An 18351-nucleotide genomic window follows, 5' to 3' on the forward strand; every position below is an offset into this window, starting at 1 on the left:
ATGATTCTAATTATATTGCGATATAATACAGTTTATTTTAATAATATTTATCTTGAAAGGCTGAAGTTTAGGACGAAACGTTCCTGAAAAAAATCATTCTAGAAAAATAGAGTATAAGCTCATTACATTATAGCACTTATTAGTTATATGTTATATTATAATTTATTTTTTAATCATAGTTAAATAGTGAAGTAAAATAATCAAAAATAAATTTTCTATATTTATCTGTCGTCACTAACCAATATAGTCGTTTCATAAGATATCTTTTATCTCGTGTGTATGTATTCGTGTATATAAACATATACATACATATAGATATCTATAGATGCCCTTATACACATACATATAGATCTATAGGTGTTTTGGGAGATTGTTCAGATGATTACTAACTGTTAGCAAAGGTGTATAACCGATGTCATTGAACCCCCGAAAACTAACAACGAAGACGGCATTATGTATATGAGCCGATAAGTTGAGTTGACGAAAATTCACGGTCAAAATACACAAAGGGGACATTGAACTCCGGCTACGAAAGGAATTGGCTTCCATTACGTAATGAATTTTATTTTTATTTCTCGTTTTTTATTTTTTAAATGTCAGAATTTAAAAAAAAAATCTTTAAATTGCAGATTCTATTTAAAGTTGGTTAAAATAAATTATAATCCATCAATATATATTTTTTAATATAGTTATGTAACAAGTTAACACTCTATAATGAATCGTTAACGATGTTCGATATTCTTCCCTATTAAATACTGTTAGATTTAATCGATTAATCGAATTTATACCAATAGGCTATATTTACGAAATGTTCAAAGCTGTAGATTTTCCATTACAAATTAACGTGTTCAACATCCGATAGCTTAAATCTGTAACTGAAACTTTTTAATAATTCATTTTTGACAATCCTCCGAGGCACCTGAAAAGAAGATGGCCACGAGACTGGCTAATGTAAAACGTCATTTGATTGCTACTTGTGAGTAGTTTCTCTACGCCCCTGTATCACTCCATTATAACTTACATCAAATTTCCTAAATGTATAAGTAAAAAAAAAATTAGAAATAATAAATTCAATTGAAGTAATTTGACTATAAATTTAGTCAATTTTATTTAAATTAAATTAGAATATAGCCTTTTAATATTATATTATAATTACTATAGAGTACATTCTAAATTGGAAATAAATAATTTTTAACTTAGAAACCTTTTGTTACATAAATTAAAGATTGTAAATTAAATAAAAAAATTATTAAATAACTTTAACAAATTTTATTGAAATTTAATATAATAAATTATTAATTTCACTTTTTAAAATTCTACTTAAAACTTGTATTGCTGGTCTTCTGCTGAAAGGGTGGATTTATAGAAATATACTTGAATTGGTATTTTCTGATAAATTAGTTTTATTACTGAAATATCCGTTGAAAGTTGTGACATCTTGATTTGTTGCCATTAATTGTGTAACTAATACAATGTATATGTGCAGGTATATGTTCGTGTGTATGTATATATATATATATATAATAAATTTGTACCGCTAGAACCCGGGTCAGGAGTGCACTACTATTCAAGAAAGTGCTGTTACTAGACTAACGGTTGTACAAAAAGGTGACTTAGTCAGAATCTCGCTCGAGGGTCAGATTTTTCTCCAATGAGGGTACCCACTTTATGAGGCTGAGATGACCCTAATATATATATATATAACACTAAACGCTCTCTGCATACATCCTTCTAGTGATGCCCCTCCAAACCCAATTCCACCAAATCAGTTTTAATGCAATCCTCCCATCTACGTTTCGGTCTACCCCTCGTTACTAAGCCCTACAACCTTACACGCCCATCTTATACTCCGCAATGCTATAACATGAATTATATAAGAGGCCACGTCTCACATCCATAAAGAACAGTGGGAAAGAAAATAGTTTTGTAAATTCTAATTTTTAAGTATTGCGATAGAAGGCGCGAGCTTAGCAATTTCGAAATTGAAAAATAAAAAAGTATTTCCGGCCTTTAACCTAGCTTTTATTTCCTCATCGATTTCGTTTTTTCTAGTCACCGTAGAACCTAAATACTTATCTACCTGTTCAAACGTATTTCCTCCTATATCTATATCACCGAAATTGCTTGTGATGAATACCGAAAAGGGTTTAACTTTGGATGGTAAAATACCGGTGCTTGGGTATGCTGATGGTTTGGTATTATTGGGTGAGGATAAAGAAAATATATATATTTTTATATATAAGCATATAATTAGAAAAGTTTAATTATTAGCCCTTATTGGACGAGATAATGAGAGAACCAAATTAGGCGCCGGCGGCCTCCCAAGGAGGTTTTTTGCGGGCGGACAGAACCTGTTCCCTGGAATCTCTTCTCCCCTCCTACCTCTTTGGTCTCTAGTGCTTACTGTTATTAGCTACTTCCCTCTCAGCCGTATTTCCATTCTCTTCTCATCTTCGCCGTTAAATCCTGGTCGTTAGGGTATAAGTTGATGACGGGTTGTATTGGACAGAAAGATATTGGTGTTTCGAAACTTCAGGTGTCCTTAACAGGAATTGCTTTCGGAATATTATGTTAGAATTAGAAAACGCAACAGAAAGAATGTACTAAAGTCTCTCATATTTTAATGAGAAATCAAAACTACCCTAAAAAATAAATAGTTACTCAGCAAATCAGTAGCAAAACCAATTATAATATATTACCTGCCCCATACAGAGTTTCACTAACGTAACTTAAAATAAAATTACATGTATTCAAAAACGAATTTATAAAGATGGCAAACAATTTTCATTTATATTACATAAGGATAACGCAAGAGACATTCTTAATTAAACATAGACACCATACAAGAATATAAATATATAAATTGACTTATACTTTCTTTAAATCTTGCCCTAACTCATTTAACCCAGGAATTGACAATTTTATAAAAAAAAACACTTAAGAGTACTTAAAGTACATAGTTATAAAATCCGTTAATAACGATCTGTATTTATTTTATTTCAAAACTGTTACGGTTTTTTTTCTTATTCTCCAAAAGATTTTATTTATTTACACATATAATATATAATACAAAATATATATTTATTTTGTATTATATAGCTATAAATAATAATGGACAAATAAGGATTAATAAGCTTTGTCATTAAAATATAAAACTTATTATTCTATTAACAAATAATAAAGGAAAAATAAGTTTTATATTTTAGTGAAGATAAATGCTTCATATAGATAGCTATCTTAATTTTAGAATTACAGATACTAAATTCAAATAAATATTAACATTAAAAACCTAAGTATCAACTAAAAGTAATTTAGAGTATCATCTTAAATTGTAATACTTGCTATCTTAAAAACAAATACATACCATGGTTAATTCTAAAAGTATCTCATTTCAAAGTCAAAAAAATGTATTTAGGTTTCCTAAAAAACATAAGTTTCTCTATATGTTGATCTTTTTTTTTAAGTATTTAAATCAAATTTATAATATTTTTTTCTGACGATATACAAAAAATTTAATTAATTTAGTAATTAGAAAATCGAGATAATAGGATTCTTACCAGTAGTTCTAAAATAAATGCTATAAAACTATAAAAACACTAAAATACCATAAAAACAAATATAAATTATTTTAGGTTAATTTTTTAAGTCGGAATAGTTCTAAAATATGAGATTTTTCTCCGGTACGTTACTATATGTGCGATGGTGAGTTTAAGTAACGGTCAGTAACGACTCTTAAGGGTCAGTAGGTTACTTTCCCTAAAAACATGGCCTGTAACACAAACATAACAATTATAATACCATAAAATAACTTTACTTACTTGCGGACACATCTTTAATGCCAGCCCTGTGTCGCAGATTTATGAAGATTTGAAGTGGGACCAGGTGTATCAATAGCCCTAAATTATGACAAAAAAAAAACAACATAAAATTGGTATTGAATTTTTAAAGAAAAAAATTACCTATTTAAACCTTAAATATAAACACTTTTAAATATCAAATTAAAATGCGAATTAAAGTGAACTATCTATAATTTAATGAGCTTAGAATCTTGGGATTGAAATAAAAAAATCCTTTTTTTCAATTTCAGGCGCTTTTTAAATATTACTCTTGATTAAACTATCTTAAACTTCTCGTTTTAAGGAAATATTTCAAAAGTGATATAAAACCGTCGCTCCTATGGGGTCTTAGTGGGGTGGGTCTTGTTACCGGTAATAATAATTTAAAATAATGATATTCATTGATTTTAAAATTAAAAAATAAATGAAGTAGTAGCCTATGCTATAATACTGTTATAAAAATTGATCCAGTGAAAATTTATTTGTTGAGAGAAGAATTAAATCGATATATAATACTTTTATTTTTATATGGTCATGTTGGCACCTATAATAATAATAAATGTATAAACAATTATAATAGTAATGATTAAAAAAAATTAAAATATGATACTTGAGCGTTGATGACTACTGGGTTTTACGCCCTAACGAACAACAAACATAACTTATTTGTCGATTATGTTGTGTAGAAATTTTTCCTATCGGCCATTTCTCTTGGATTGATAAGACTTAGTCGAACTCCTCCATGATTGAGGTTCCCACAACCGTCAAGAAGCTCTCCCTAGGTCCAGACAATGTACTAACTAACCGAGATCAGATGTTGCCGCCCGAGATAGAGGCCGCGTGGAATATTATTCCAGAGCCGCCCTTGCAGATAATATCAAACCCTCGTGACCAATTTAAACAGGGCCCCCCCCCCTCTCCTTGAGAATAACGAGCCCTCTTCTCACTTTTGTCCTTTCCTTTCTGGAAATCTATCCTTAATCTATATCACCTAAAACCAATACGTTTTTGTGAACTGAATCATAAAAGAGAGCAAACTGGAGTAACATAATTTGGTATTTATTTATTTATTTATTATTATTAAGGTCCTAGTTTCCCCACAGGTGGAATTCTGAAATATAGCATTTAAACCTTGATCTACTCTTTGGATACTAATATGAAAACAACTTAATTTATTGAGTCGACTGGATTAGATTGTTTCCTCTCGTCTCCTTTAAATTGCTTTCAGATATGATATTTTTCTTGTTCCTTTAGTATCACGTTCTTACATTCGTTTCCCTCTTGAATTTCCCCTTTAAAGGAAAAATTCCCTGTTAAATGGACGGGTAGTTCATTTAAAAGAATTGGTAATATTTGGAACTCCCAAGAAGGTTCCCGCCTTTTTTGGAGGAGTGAAAGTAAATAATTACCAAAATCTAAACCAGAGAAAGTATATCTCAAATCTATTGTAAAAAAAAAAAATACTCAATGTGTGCTTCAATAATTTTATTTTTCTGTCTGATCCTCTTTACGTAAAATGATTTACTATTTATACTCATTAGTGAAGTTAAAAAAAAAAAAATGTAATATTAAGGTGGCTTGTAAAACAAAATACACTATACTTGAAAATTTAGTCCCTAATTTGTTTAAAGTTTTGTGTGACGCGTTACTTGCACCCTTACTTGGACTCCCATAACCCCCAGCAGGTCACACTTCCGAAACTCCAGTTCCCATCACCCCTTTGACCCAGTTTCCCTATTTTATATTCAACTATTCCTTCCAGCTACATTCCCAATTATAATAACATTCGTCTAATAATCAATGAATTATAAAGTTATTCATTATAAATGTTAAATAATAATAATAATTTTTTTTTCCAGAATTCAAATTCTGCATGTACACAGCGAGCATTGTCGCTGGCGCTGCGATCGCGGCAGCTCTTAAAGGTCTTCAGTGGTGCAACAGGAGCGGATGGACGATCGACAGGCTGACCGACCACTTGACGAAGACCCTCGGCGTGGAGAAGGTAACATCCTTTAATTTTACTAATGGTACAGTAATAGTAAGGAAGTCACTAACGAAGGTTCGTGTCCCACATTGTAGTGCCCACATCGTGTAGGTCCCCGCAGCTTTATTGCTAAGTGGATGTGGCGTTTACACCTTGAGTCATTTTTTTTTTTAACCCATAACCTTCCCATCTTTTTTTTTTTTTTTTTTAATTTTTTATGGGCTGGTATTGATTTCGGCTGCTTTGACCAACCATTTAATTTTTTTTTTAGCGTTTAACCTTAATCCCTACTAAGGTATTATGTACTCCGTCATTTTTGTGTGGAATATTATTATCATGGCATTGGTTGCTATGAATCAGTAATACTGTTACACTTTAACAGATTTAGCAAACATAAATTTAAAGAGGCGAATCCAATATTTTTTGATGAATAAAAACCTACAATATATTTGTATGTTATATTATTAGTTTATATTCATATTATAAATTATAAATATTCCATTAAAAAATAACCCCCACACTTAAGAAAGGCCAAAATACCAATTTTTTTACTAAACTAACCCGACATTACTTTACTACTTCATTTTTGTTATAAATTAATTTGTTTTATTCATTGAAATGTGATATAATAATTTATTATTCATATATTCTTCTACACAAAATACGTATGGTTGCATTATTCTCATAAAATTGTGACGATCTATTTGCAGTTTATTGTTTTAGTTGACTAAGTTGTATATTCATCTAAGGCTATCAATCAGAAAGGTTTTGTTTATTGGTAACTAAGTAACAATAGCTAGACCATAAAAATAAGGCAGACTGAGTACTTATGTAAATAAATAAATACATTGTCTCAAATCATGTTAATTAACTTTAACACTTTATTATTGATTTAACATATCTCAAATATATATTTATGAAGAAATTATATGTTTAGGTAATTAAATTCAAAAGTTTCTGATATAAATTTTAGAACGAAGCTTGAATTTATTGGTTTATGTAGTACCATTTATATGAATTTTTGTCATCTACCATCTACATAGCTATAATTTGATTTACGTGTATTTGTAAATATTAGCCTTGGCACTGCTCTATGTTAACTACAGTAACCTTATCAGTGTGGAATCAACGTAATATTTTTAAGAGCTCGAATTCTTCGTTCTTTTTTTTAGCGAGTTATTAATGCACCTTTTTCCATTTTATGTAACGTCTTGAAAATCGTGGACTCACATCTCCAAGAGATCCTTGGCTCGAAGGTCTTGCAATGCCTCTCAGCTGATCTGAATTTCCAAGCGTTACCGATTTGCAACGTAACATGTTTACGACGATTTGATCTATGTTCAGGTATCCCCTCGATGGAAATGGTCTTAACCTTGTTTTAAGTATTGTACTTCGGTTTAAACTCCGTTTCGGCATTTCCCACAGTGGCGTACAGTAAGAGTATTGTTAGTTCGGGTTCAAGGTTAAGCTGTTAACCGCGGGCTAGTTGACCCAACCCGGAGGAACTAGCTATGAGGGAGTCAATTCACATCTGCCATGTTTTATAAAAATAATGCGTTAAGATTAATCATTCATCTTTAGAATCAAGTTATTCAATACATTTCTAAAAAGTCATTTAATATATAACCCTATTAATAACTATAATGTTCCAACAACTTCTTTAAGGTTATTAATTACTAATAAATAAAAATTGAATGACAATTAAGTAAGTTTTAAAAATATCTTAATTCAAAGACTAATTGTAATGTATTTGGACAAAAAAACAAAACAAATTATTTAAAATGGAAACACTATTTTCAATGTCCTCTTAAATTATAAATGATACGAGACAAATACTTTGAAATCAATTTATTTTATTTTACAGTAAATCATGGATATTATTTCGTAAATCTTGCTAAAAATAAAATAAATAATAAAGCATAAAAAAAATATGTAAAAATCGTAAGTTCAGGTTATGCTATTCAAGTCTTTAAGATGATATCTTAAGATCAAATTAATCTGGTCTAACTTGAATTTACAAAAATATCAAAAGTGTCCATGACAGAAAATGTATACGTTTTCATTTTAACAAAAAGTCTACATTAATTTTTACAAAATGTAATACAATTTAATCTTACCTGGACAGAACAAGATTAGAGTTATATAACTAAGAATCTTTTCGCATTTCTGAGCTTGAGATTGGCGGTACATCAGTGTTGCCAGATCATTGCAGAAATTACCAAAATAAAATTAATCTTCATACTTTTTTTTTTTTAATCTTCACAACTTTACTATATTTATGGCACTGAGATTATAATAATTAATTTTAATTTATGTTCCACTTAAGGAAATAAAATATTTGCTTAAAAAGAAAAAAAAAATTTTTGGTGCCCCACCTCTTTAAACCGATCATTTTAACCTGTACACGGGCATAAGGCTCGTATATAAACCCTCAGTGTGTTTTTGAATAATGTTGCATCGATAATTTGGATCGGAGATTATTCTTGTAGAAATTTAATTTATCCCCGCAACATTTTGTTTTCTTTCCATCGGCCATAGTTCGTTCCTTTAGTCCATGTTGAATAGAGGTATCTTGTAGCGAAGACGACCATCAGAACAATGATCCGCCAAGCGGTTCTTTTCTTTTTTTATCTTTCTTTCAATCTGGACCCTTTTAGCGCCGCCGAATTTGTGTTCCCAGTGCCTGTGGAATTCTTTCATCAATTTTTTACGCCTACCCTTTCGCCGACGAGTGAGAAGGCCTCCCTCAGGTAATCCTCTCAAAGTTAATTCCTTGTTTTGTTTTTTTTTTTTGTCGCGCCCTTGAGCTGTTTTTGTTTCGGCTGAGTGTGACGTCAGGATCGTGATTATGTCTTCATCAAAGGGTCCCTGGAGGCGCCCTCACCCAGTCGTGGGAATGGGGATCTTGTGAATGGTTGTCCTGACGGAAATGCTCAATAGTATGCTCCAACCTGATGTGCCCCTCTTAAGCAAGGGGATCTAGTTTTCATCCATCAACATGAGGGCATTATCCATTGTTTGCTTTTTCAACTTGACATCCTTAAGAAAAGAGGATGAGCCTCTAGCAAATAGCAAATGAATAAAAAAACTCATTGTTTGGTCATGGTTCTGAAAGGTCATGTTTCTCCTCAAGGGTAGGTTACAAAGTTATCAATAAAGAAAACATCTGATATCTCAGATCTATTCACAATTGTCAACTAATGTAACTTTAAATTCTGATTGTGCCCTTAAGTTTTTCAGAGAAATATCTCAAGTTCTGTTAAATAATGTAATTCTTTACTGTTTCTTTTTTTAATTGAAAACTTCTGTTATAAGTATGTCCAAACATAATTTAACTTTTTTTTTCTTTTTGTTTTTTAGGACTATCTCCAGACATGTTTGAGGCAGATGGAAGACATGATCAATGAAACAATATCTGTTGCCACTGCAATACAAGAAGAAAACAAAATGAAGTCTGGAACACCAACAGACATTCATGATATCGACTTCTGAGTGAGAAAGTGTCCTACACCCTGATCTATACAATTGATTCTGTTCGATAAAAAACTTTTTATTTTGAATATCATAAAATGCCTGCCATATTTATCGATTTTTTTTTATTATAAAATGTTGTGTAGATTTTGTGATAACACATCATATGAGTATTTTGTTTTTTATTAGAGTAGTTTGTGCTTTTCCGTTTAAGTAAGCCAACCGTTTCGCCTCCAAGATCAGGTTTCGTTTTAATTGTACACTGGGGAAGGCAATAAAATACGCTTTAATTTTATTATTTTTCCGATATCTTAGTTTAAGTTCGAAAGGTAACTTGTAGATAAGACGTATTTTGTATGTGAATATTTTTTATTTGGTTTGTGCCTGTTATGTACCCCAATATCAGGCGCATAACATGAAAAAATTGAAAACTTAGTCATTTTGAGTCATCGTTTTTAGGTTAGGATAAACGAGTAGTGACATACCATATTTTTCTTTCTTTTTAATTTTAAAAATGTAGTTTCTTTATTGTTCCTTTTTTCGCCATCTAGAACTATCGTTTAAATGTTTTTTCTTTGATTCAATCTGCAACTAATATAAAGTTATCGTGTCAACTCTAAAGGCTGCATATTAAACCTTGTACATCGATTATCTAAAGTATTAAAGAAACGGAAAAGATAATAGTTGTAGTATTGTTCACTGTATTTTTTATCAGGTTCGTTATGTACCTTTATGTATGAGTCCTTTTATTTTATATTTCAAAAATATATTTTCAATCATGTTGTAGTTTGTTTGTAAATTAGCTTTTATTTTATTCTAGTTTCTTTTTTTATAAGACATTTATATGGGCTGTATGGCACTACGATAAATCGCTATTATTTTTTTATAAATATTTTTTGTCACTTGTGGAGGACATGTTAAAGAGGCAGATGATTCTGTCTTAAAGCTGTGAAAGCCAATGTGTGACTATTATTTGATAGGCTATTAATGTCCTCGCACATGTGAATCTTTATATGATTACCAAGTCTTGATTATTTAAAAGTAATCACTAAAAATTGTTATCACCTTCAGCCCACTTTATTTGTAAAATCATGGCATATGATTTAAAATCTTCAAAAGCTACTTGATTGTATATGTTTAAAAGAAAAAAAAAATGCAAAGATAAAGAATTTTTATAAACAAATTTTATAAAAAAAAAATGTTATATAGATATATTATATTACCTACGTGCAAATTCGTTATTGTATATTAACGCTAGTAGTTTGTAGGTTTATTCCTGTTACATATTATATATCATTTATATATGTACAAAAAATTTATTGTTTGAACTACAAAATTTTACTTTGTGCTTCTTTTTGTTGATTCCTTGTTGGAATTTTTTTTTATAATATATAGGGTTTCTGAGGAGCTGTAACTGTTAAAAAGTTTAGAAAAGGAAGGCTGAAGTACTTAAAGCATTAACTGAAGTTTTTTCCCCTTCATTTTATTTAATTTTTTTTCCTGTAAAATGAAGCTTACTGACGAAATGTGACCTCACAGGATAAAGCACCTGTTATGCCTCCTCAGAACCCTGTACCACTTTGATTACCTCAAAATCCTTTTCCTCAAAGGACAAGTTTATACGAAGAAACAATAGTCTGATTTTATTAAGAATGACTAGAGGATTTTTTTTCTATATTAAAGTACCTTGATTATTATACTATGTTTTTTTTTTTTGTAAAAATATAGTGTTTTGCATAAAATATTTGTTGTTGTTCAATGTGATAACCATACTTAACCTGATCCTATAACCCTCTGTGTGAGTTCAAAATGGACTTACCAAGACTACCAGCCAGAAGCAAATAAATATAATTATCTATAAATAATTCTATAAAATATATAATAGATTATATTCATCTTTGGAAGTTTTTTAAACTCACCAATTTATAAAAATTATATAAAAGTAATTACCAGTAAATATTTTTATATATAAAGGTTAAATGTATAAACAAAAAAATACTCCAAATCGCAGTTTAAATTAAATCTATAATTCCATCAAAGAAAAAAAAAATAATATAACTTCTTGAATAGAATGTAAAAAAAAAATTCTTAGAGGTGTCCCATAAGAATTTATCTCATCTCATGGTAGAGGATTTTCACTTTTTTTATAATTGGATGTGATAATTACAAAAATCTGTAGGATTACTTTCAATGCAATTTGAAATTGAAATTTTAAATTGTAACTCTTCCCTCAGTGGCTGAAGAATCCAGATTTCGTAAAAGATCTAAGATCTTGCCTTGGCTCATGATTTGAATAATAAGAAACGCAGAAGGTGTCCTGGTGAGCAAAATTTTCAAATGAGAAAATAAAGATGTTTTTATGTAGAGATAAAGATGAATTTCTAAATAGAAATAAAGATGTATTTCTGAAAGAAATACTCAGCCTTACCATTGTGAGAAGGCCAGAGCAGAACTGAATTGAGCAAAGGTGGGGAGGGAGAGGTAAAAGAGGGGATAACATAAACAAGTAGCAATAACAACACCAAAGGGTTAACGGAAGGTAGACAAAAGTATAAACAAAACAGATGAAATATTACAAAAATACAGATGTTCATTTCTCAATACTACACCTTTCCCATGTTAAAACCCACTATTTACGAACAAAAAAAAATTAACTAATAGAAAAATAAACTACTTAAAATGCATTCAAACTAGATGAGCATTTGATATGGTGTGTAGACTGTGCCACAGTGGGCTGAGCAATAATAAAAAAAGACCGAGCCCATGTCAACTATTTTTGCAATGCTTCAAGTGATGGCCAAGGTTTAAGCTCCTAGCTCTAAGCAGTAATACATGTACTGTATACAGACTTAATTCTAGACTTCTTTTTTTTCATATGGCAGCCTCAACACCCTCGATGCAACAAGTCGCTCAAATATCAGGAGTAAATATAAAAATTAGAGTCAAGGAATTTGTCCTCTAATTGTGGTCTTGGTTGATTGCATAATTAGTTATAAAGGTCCCTAATTCATTGACTTTTTTACTTTCCTACTTAAGTAATAAACCATTATCAAGAAACATCGTGCGACAAAGATAGTCTTCTTTTCTTTTTTTTTTTTTAAATGACAAAATTGTAATGATTGGACACAGGGAGCTCATGTTTCTGTGACACAGAAAAAAATTATAGTACAAGAGAACACTAAACACAGAGAAGTACTCCAAAACGTTTGTTTATTTCATAAACTGTGTTATCTCTGTACTATGAATTTCGGTAATCTGAACTGGTGTAAAAAAAAAAATTAATAAAAAAACTATAGATCACTTCAATCACTGCTTGAAGTGGGCAACGGAGAATATACTGTGGCAGCAAGTAAGTCCTCTTACGTCTGAGAGAAGAGTGAAAAAGTTTCAGCAGAACTTCGATCTGTCAAATTTCCAATTAAATATATAAAAAAATTTATTATTGAATGTTTTTACACCATTTTTTCTAATACTTTCTGTAATCTGAACACCATCCTGCAGCAATTAGTTTGGATTACTGAGATTACACCATATTTGTAAAACATGAGAAAAATAAAAAATATGGAGTTTGATATTAAAAAAAAACACCTATGGAAAGTATGAATCAATAAAGATTTATACCATAAAGAAATATGTACATTAGTATTAAACATAAACATCCTAACATTATTTTCTTACATAGCTATTTTAAATGTATGTACAATAGACCTGGTTAGTGATGATACACTTTACAGCAACTGCAATGATGTACTCTCAATGACAGTTTGCACCATCACAACGTTTGTGTATGTACCGCTAGGTATTCGCTACAACACATGAAGTGTCAGGCGTACAGCATTACAATAAAGGGTTACAGTACTTTGTAAGGAAGTACTGTTATTAGACCAATGGTTGCGCACGGAAATGATATGGTCAGCATCATGTTCGACCCCCAGATTTTTCCCAATTAAGGGTATCCATTTTATGAGACTGGATAGAACCCACAGGTAAGACTCAATGGCTACAGTGAAACAGATAATAATTATCTGTCACAGCAGGATTCGAACTCAAGTCTTTGGAGTTAGTAGTCCATTGCCTTACCTATGAGCTATCCCACTCCCCATTATTTTTTTACACAAAATAGAAATTAATTTGTAATTAAAACTTCTGAAATAAAAATTAATGTTTATTTTTAGTCCCTGATTGCAACACGATAATATTTTTTTTTTGCAGCTAATATTTACTACAATACACTGGTTTATAATTTCAACAAACAAGTAATTTTTTCTATTTACACTTACTTATATAATATATAAATATATCTTTTGAAATGAATGAGAATTAATTTCAACTCAAAGTAAAGTGGAGTGATGCGCGTACCGTACCAAAGTTTTACAACTAAGAATATGATTCCTTGTAATCTTAAATTGTTTTTCTCACCAAATGGCTACAAATCTTAAATCAAGCCAGAAAACTGATTAAATTGAGCTGTATCTCCGTGATCAATAACAATTAAAGCCATAACACCAAATACAAAGTGTGCTACTGTCTAAGGGAGATAAAGGTAAAAAGATTCAACACAAAATACAAATTCACTAGATTTATTTACAAAGTATATAATACATTATTTATAATTGCATTTAAATTAATATAATAAACAAAATTTGTCAACAGACATATACTTTTTCAAGTTAAAACTAGTCCTTAAAGTCAATAAACTGTTTAAGATAAAAATAACTTTATAGAATTTCCGAGTTGTGTAGTCATAATGAAAATATTTCTAAGACTATCAAAAAGTAAAGTTACTTCTCAATGTGAAGAAACAATTTTTAATTTCCTTCTCAAATTATTTATACAAGTTGACTAATTGAATAATGAAGTAATAAATCAATTTTTATCACATTATGTTTATAATAGTGGACATTAGAATAATTATTCCCAAAAAATTAAGAACGAAAAATTCTATACATAAATAAATTTTTTTGATTTCATATTTTTCTGTCATTACAACAACAATTAATAAATAATTAAAATATAGGAAGATTAAAATTTGAATATTAACAAAACAATATAACAAAAATAAAAATAGCTCATACACTCGCTAAACCCTTTAAAACAATTCAAATAACAAATGCTCGTTTCAATTCACCTGGAAAGTAAGAAAGTACTTTGGAAATGTTTCAAACTCTTACGACTAGGGCGATCACAATATGCTTAGGACTCTATACAACTGGGACTGCAAACATGGTAGGGATCAGTCCAATATTTAATTCAATATTGTCATCTATCATCAGTTTTCGATCCAAAGGATTGAGCTTTGGAATGAAACATTATTTCACTGTCACTGCTGTTGAGATGAGCTTGATGTTGGAGAACTGAAAAAAAAAAATAAAGAAAAAATAAAGAAATATAATGAATATATACCAGAGTTGGGCAACTATGAAACTAATAGGTAAAATTGCCATGGATACGATATTTATTTATCAATGATTCATTCATGAATAAGGGTCGTAACCATGGCAACTTTAGCTATAGTTAATTTTTGCCTATCTGACATACACAAGTATAACATATTCAAAAATTGTTAATAGGCTAAAACATTCTTTCAAAAAAATATCAAACATTAAAAAAATGGGGATTAGTTTTAAATATTGATTAAAGCAGAAGTCATCATTTTAACAAAACAATGGCCTATACTTCCATCCTAAAATTTAAATAATAACTCTGTCTTTTTTGCCAAAACATTTAAATACTTAGGAGTCACTTTAGTCAGTAAACTATTATTTAATCACCAATTCAATTCAAAATTCAAAAAACACAACCAAAATTGTATACCAAATGTATCCATACTTTAATAAAAAATAAAAATTATCCAATAGAAATAAATTGATACTATATAAAGCAGTACTAAGACCCATCTTAACTTATGCCTGCCCCATATAGAGTTTAACTGGTTCAACTAATATTACACAAGAATATCTAAAATGTACACTGAATTAAATATAGACACCGTAAAGAATTTCTTCCAATCTTGCCTCAACTCATTAAACCCTCTAATCACAGAAATAGGAAATTACACTAAAACTACAACCCATAGATATAAACACAAAACATATATCAATATAAACATAAATCAATGATATGTATTTCAAGCTACCCAATGATATGAATTTTATTCTATCTAACGTCATGTATTTTATTTTAATTCAATAATGTTTTTTCTTTTTTTTTTCACTTCGGTCAATTTTACTGTAAAATGTAAAATAGAGAAGTTTCTAAAGCGTATATAGTATAAGGAAATTCTATTGTATACAGGGGATATCCCAAAACAATGTAGTAAATATTGTACATTTTATAATTATGCAACAAAATTAAAAAAGTACTCAAATAGTAAGAAAAACTATTTATTTGAAACAAATGTTTTGACACATTAAAAAAAAAAAGTAGTAATACATTAAATCATTCTAGCATTGTATAAAAAGTGGTAATAAAAAAATAAATATAATAATTACCTGAAAAACCAGTTGAAAATCCCATAGTCCACGCTCGTATCTTTGTCGTCTTTGGCTAGGTAAAAGAAATAAATAATGTAATAAAAAACAAATACTATAAAAATTAAATAAATTTGAATAAAATAAAAAATTGAAGACCTCAATCAACAATTTTGCCTTGAGGTCAAAAATTAAAAACACAATGGTTCTTAATATAAATATTTTTTTTTTCTAGGATGTTTTGGGATACTACATCCTTCAGCTTCTGTAATTTAATATATACATATATAAATATATTAATAAATAATATATAAATAAACATATCCACAAAAACATACAATAAATTAGTTTCGTTTTTAAGTATTAATTCTGGGGAGCAGCATTCTTTACGAAAATGAAAACATTTTTTGTAAGAAATAGCCAATTGTATTGGGAACTAAAAATGGAATCAATAGAGGACTTTAATACAAACGGTTCATGGCTAATGATATGTCACGTTTAAATCCAAAACTGCTGAGTTGTGACGTAAAGTATGGCCATTCCTGAAAAATGTGGCCAATTGTCATATCGTTATTACAGTACTTACATTTCGGTGGTGTCTTGTTCGTAAAGAGTGAGTCTTGTGTGTCCCTTTCTCAGACTAGTCAGCACAACTCACACAGCAAGACTAGGTTTTTTTGGACGCAGGGGACCTCAAAAAATGTTTTTCCTTCAAAAACTGGAATTCCAAATTTTTCACGATCGTAGCAATACTTTTCGTTACTGTATATTCCATATATAAGTAAAAAAAAGTAAAATAAATTAGTAATTTGCAAATTTCACATTATTATTAAATGACCGTTTGAATTAATTTAGTATTTTTGATTATTATTAGATTTAGAGCGATTAAGAGAAAAGAAAAACTATTAAAAATAATTCAGTAAATATTTATTTTCAGAATTACTATATTAAAAATATAAATTAATTAAAAACAAGTATTGCAATAATGTGTAAAGTGTAATAAATATTAAAAATATCGCACCCACTTAGGTTGATGCCTTTGTGTGGGTTAACGCACTGATCTACAAAGGTGATCCCCGACCATTCTCAGTGAATGCCATTATAGTAAATTGTTAAAAGTTATGTGCTCCTAAAAAAAATATAACTAAAAAATGTGGTTTTCACATTACAGCATCCCATTTGTTGATGTTTTAACAGTGATTAAATTTCTTAAGGATTTTCCTTATGGTTCATCCAATATATAAAAATGAATATTAGTTTGTTGGTTACTTTATGCACCGCCATACCGCTCATCCATGGAGCTTTTTTGTTAAAGGTAGTATAGTAGGCTATTACGATTTCTTTGTTAAAACAAATAAATTATTAGTAATGAATTGGTATCCATGCCAAGTCTCAACACTCTTTCTTATATCAGCAGTCCAACGTTTCGGCCGTCCTCAAGGACAATTTAAGTATACGTTTACACCCCACATCCAATTATTTAAAACCGTCTTGTAGGCAATATTCTGCCCAGATCATTAATAAGAAGTCAAATCAAATTTTGTCACAATTTAATTAATTTTTTAAAACTTTTAATTTTAGATCAACTTAACACTATCAACTATCTTATCAACTCGATAGTTTTTTAAATAATTGGATGTAAGGGGTAAATTTATATTTAGATTGTACTTGAGGACTGTTAATGGTATAATAAAGAGTGTTGAGACTTAAAATAGATACCAATTGGTTTATTTAAACATTAAGCAATTTTGGCGCTTAGCTCAGAAAGTATAAATTTTGGGCTGTTCAAAGCGACAGGTTAAACAGCTGTTTAACCTGTCGCTTTGAACAGCCCTGATGAAGCCCTGCAAAGTGGGGCGAAACGTCAGAATTAAATAGTTGAAAACTATTATTTCTTCTTTTTTGACCGCAACCCTGACCATCTTCTTATATTTAAAGTTATACAGTCATATCTCTCTCTCACTCTCTCTCTCTCTCTCTCTCTCTCTCTCTCTCTCTCTCTCTCTCTCTCTCTCTCTCCCCCCTCCCCCTCTTACTCCCTCTCTCTTGGGTCTTCAATGGGTCCAGGCAGCCTTCAATGAGCCATTTATGAGACATGTATATTAAATCTGGAAATTGATTTCTTATTTATTGTAAAATTTACCTCTTCCATATTTTTTTAATGAAATTATTTTCAGATTTTCAGATGGATCGACTTATATCTGGGGTTGATCTACATTGGAGCCATTAAAAGAAATTCATTCAGCATACTATAAAAGTTTTCAGCAAAACTTTAAAGATAAATACACATTTAATAAAAAGAAATGTATTTGAGCGAAATACTAACTCTCTTCTTCTTGTGAGTAGAGGTTCATTTGCTGGTTGTGGCGACTCTCCATTTCCAACTGCACGACAGGGTCTCTCTTGTAACCTTGGTGTAGTTCTCCGAGCCTGAAACATAACAGTTATTTTGAAGTAAGTAAATGAAATTCTTAAGAGCTGGTTGTTGAGTCGAGAATCAATCTAGCCTGCCATTAAACAACAATATGATTTAAATATTATTCTGTAATGTGGGAAAGATTTAATATATTATATTTAAATATAATAT

The 18351-nt window shown here is 29.9% G+C and overlaps 2 protein-coding genes and 1 long non-coding RNA gene across 3 annotated transcripts in view; 1 reads left to right on the plus strand and 2 right to left on the minus strand.

Moving 5' to 3' along the window:
* Nucleotides 1-8152, minus strand: part of LOC136797023 (uncharacterized) — a 130563-nt gene extending 122411 nt beyond the window's left edge. The window contains exons 1-2 of the long non-coding RNA XR_010844825.1: nucleotides 7941-8152; nucleotides 3819-3896 (exon numbers count right to left, since the gene is read on the minus strand). This is a non-coding gene — a long non-coding RNA (uncharacterized lncRNA). The remainder of the gene's footprint in view (nucleotides 1-3818; nucleotides 3897-7940) is intronic.
* Nucleotides 1-11038, plus strand: part of LOC106677580 (G1/S-specific cyclin-D2-like) — a gene marked incomplete in the record, with an annotated part of 54227 nt that extends 43189 nt beyond the window's left edge. Inside the window, 2 exon segments of the mRNA XM_067052428.1 lie at nucleotides 5696-5841; nucleotides 9184-11038. Coding sequence (XP_066908529.1) covers nucleotides 5696-5841; nucleotides 9184-9315 — 278 coding nt within the window.
* Nucleotides 11039-13874: 2836 nt separating this feature from the next.
* LOC106685779 (putative leucine-rich repeat-containing protein DDB_G0290503) overlaps nucleotides 13875-18351 on the minus strand; it is a gene marked incomplete in the record, with an annotated part of 41669 nt that continues 37192 nt past the window's right edge. Inside the window, 3 exon segments of the mRNA XM_067052430.1 lie at nucleotides 13875-14648; nucleotides 15786-15840; nucleotides 18091-18194. Of these exon segments, the coding sequence (XP_066908531.1) occupies nucleotides 14615-14648; nucleotides 15786-15840; nucleotides 18091-18194 (193 nt within the window).

The sequence above is a fragment of the Halyomorpha halys genome, unplaced genomic scaffold, assembly GCF_000696795.3.
Source record: "Halyomorpha halys isolate HHAL.00 unplaced genomic scaffold, Hhal_1.1 Scaffold1.1, whole genome shotgun sequence".
NCBI classification, from domain to species: domain Eukaryota; kingdom Metazoa; phylum Arthropoda; class Insecta; order Hemiptera; family Pentatomidae; genus Halyomorpha; species Halyomorpha halys.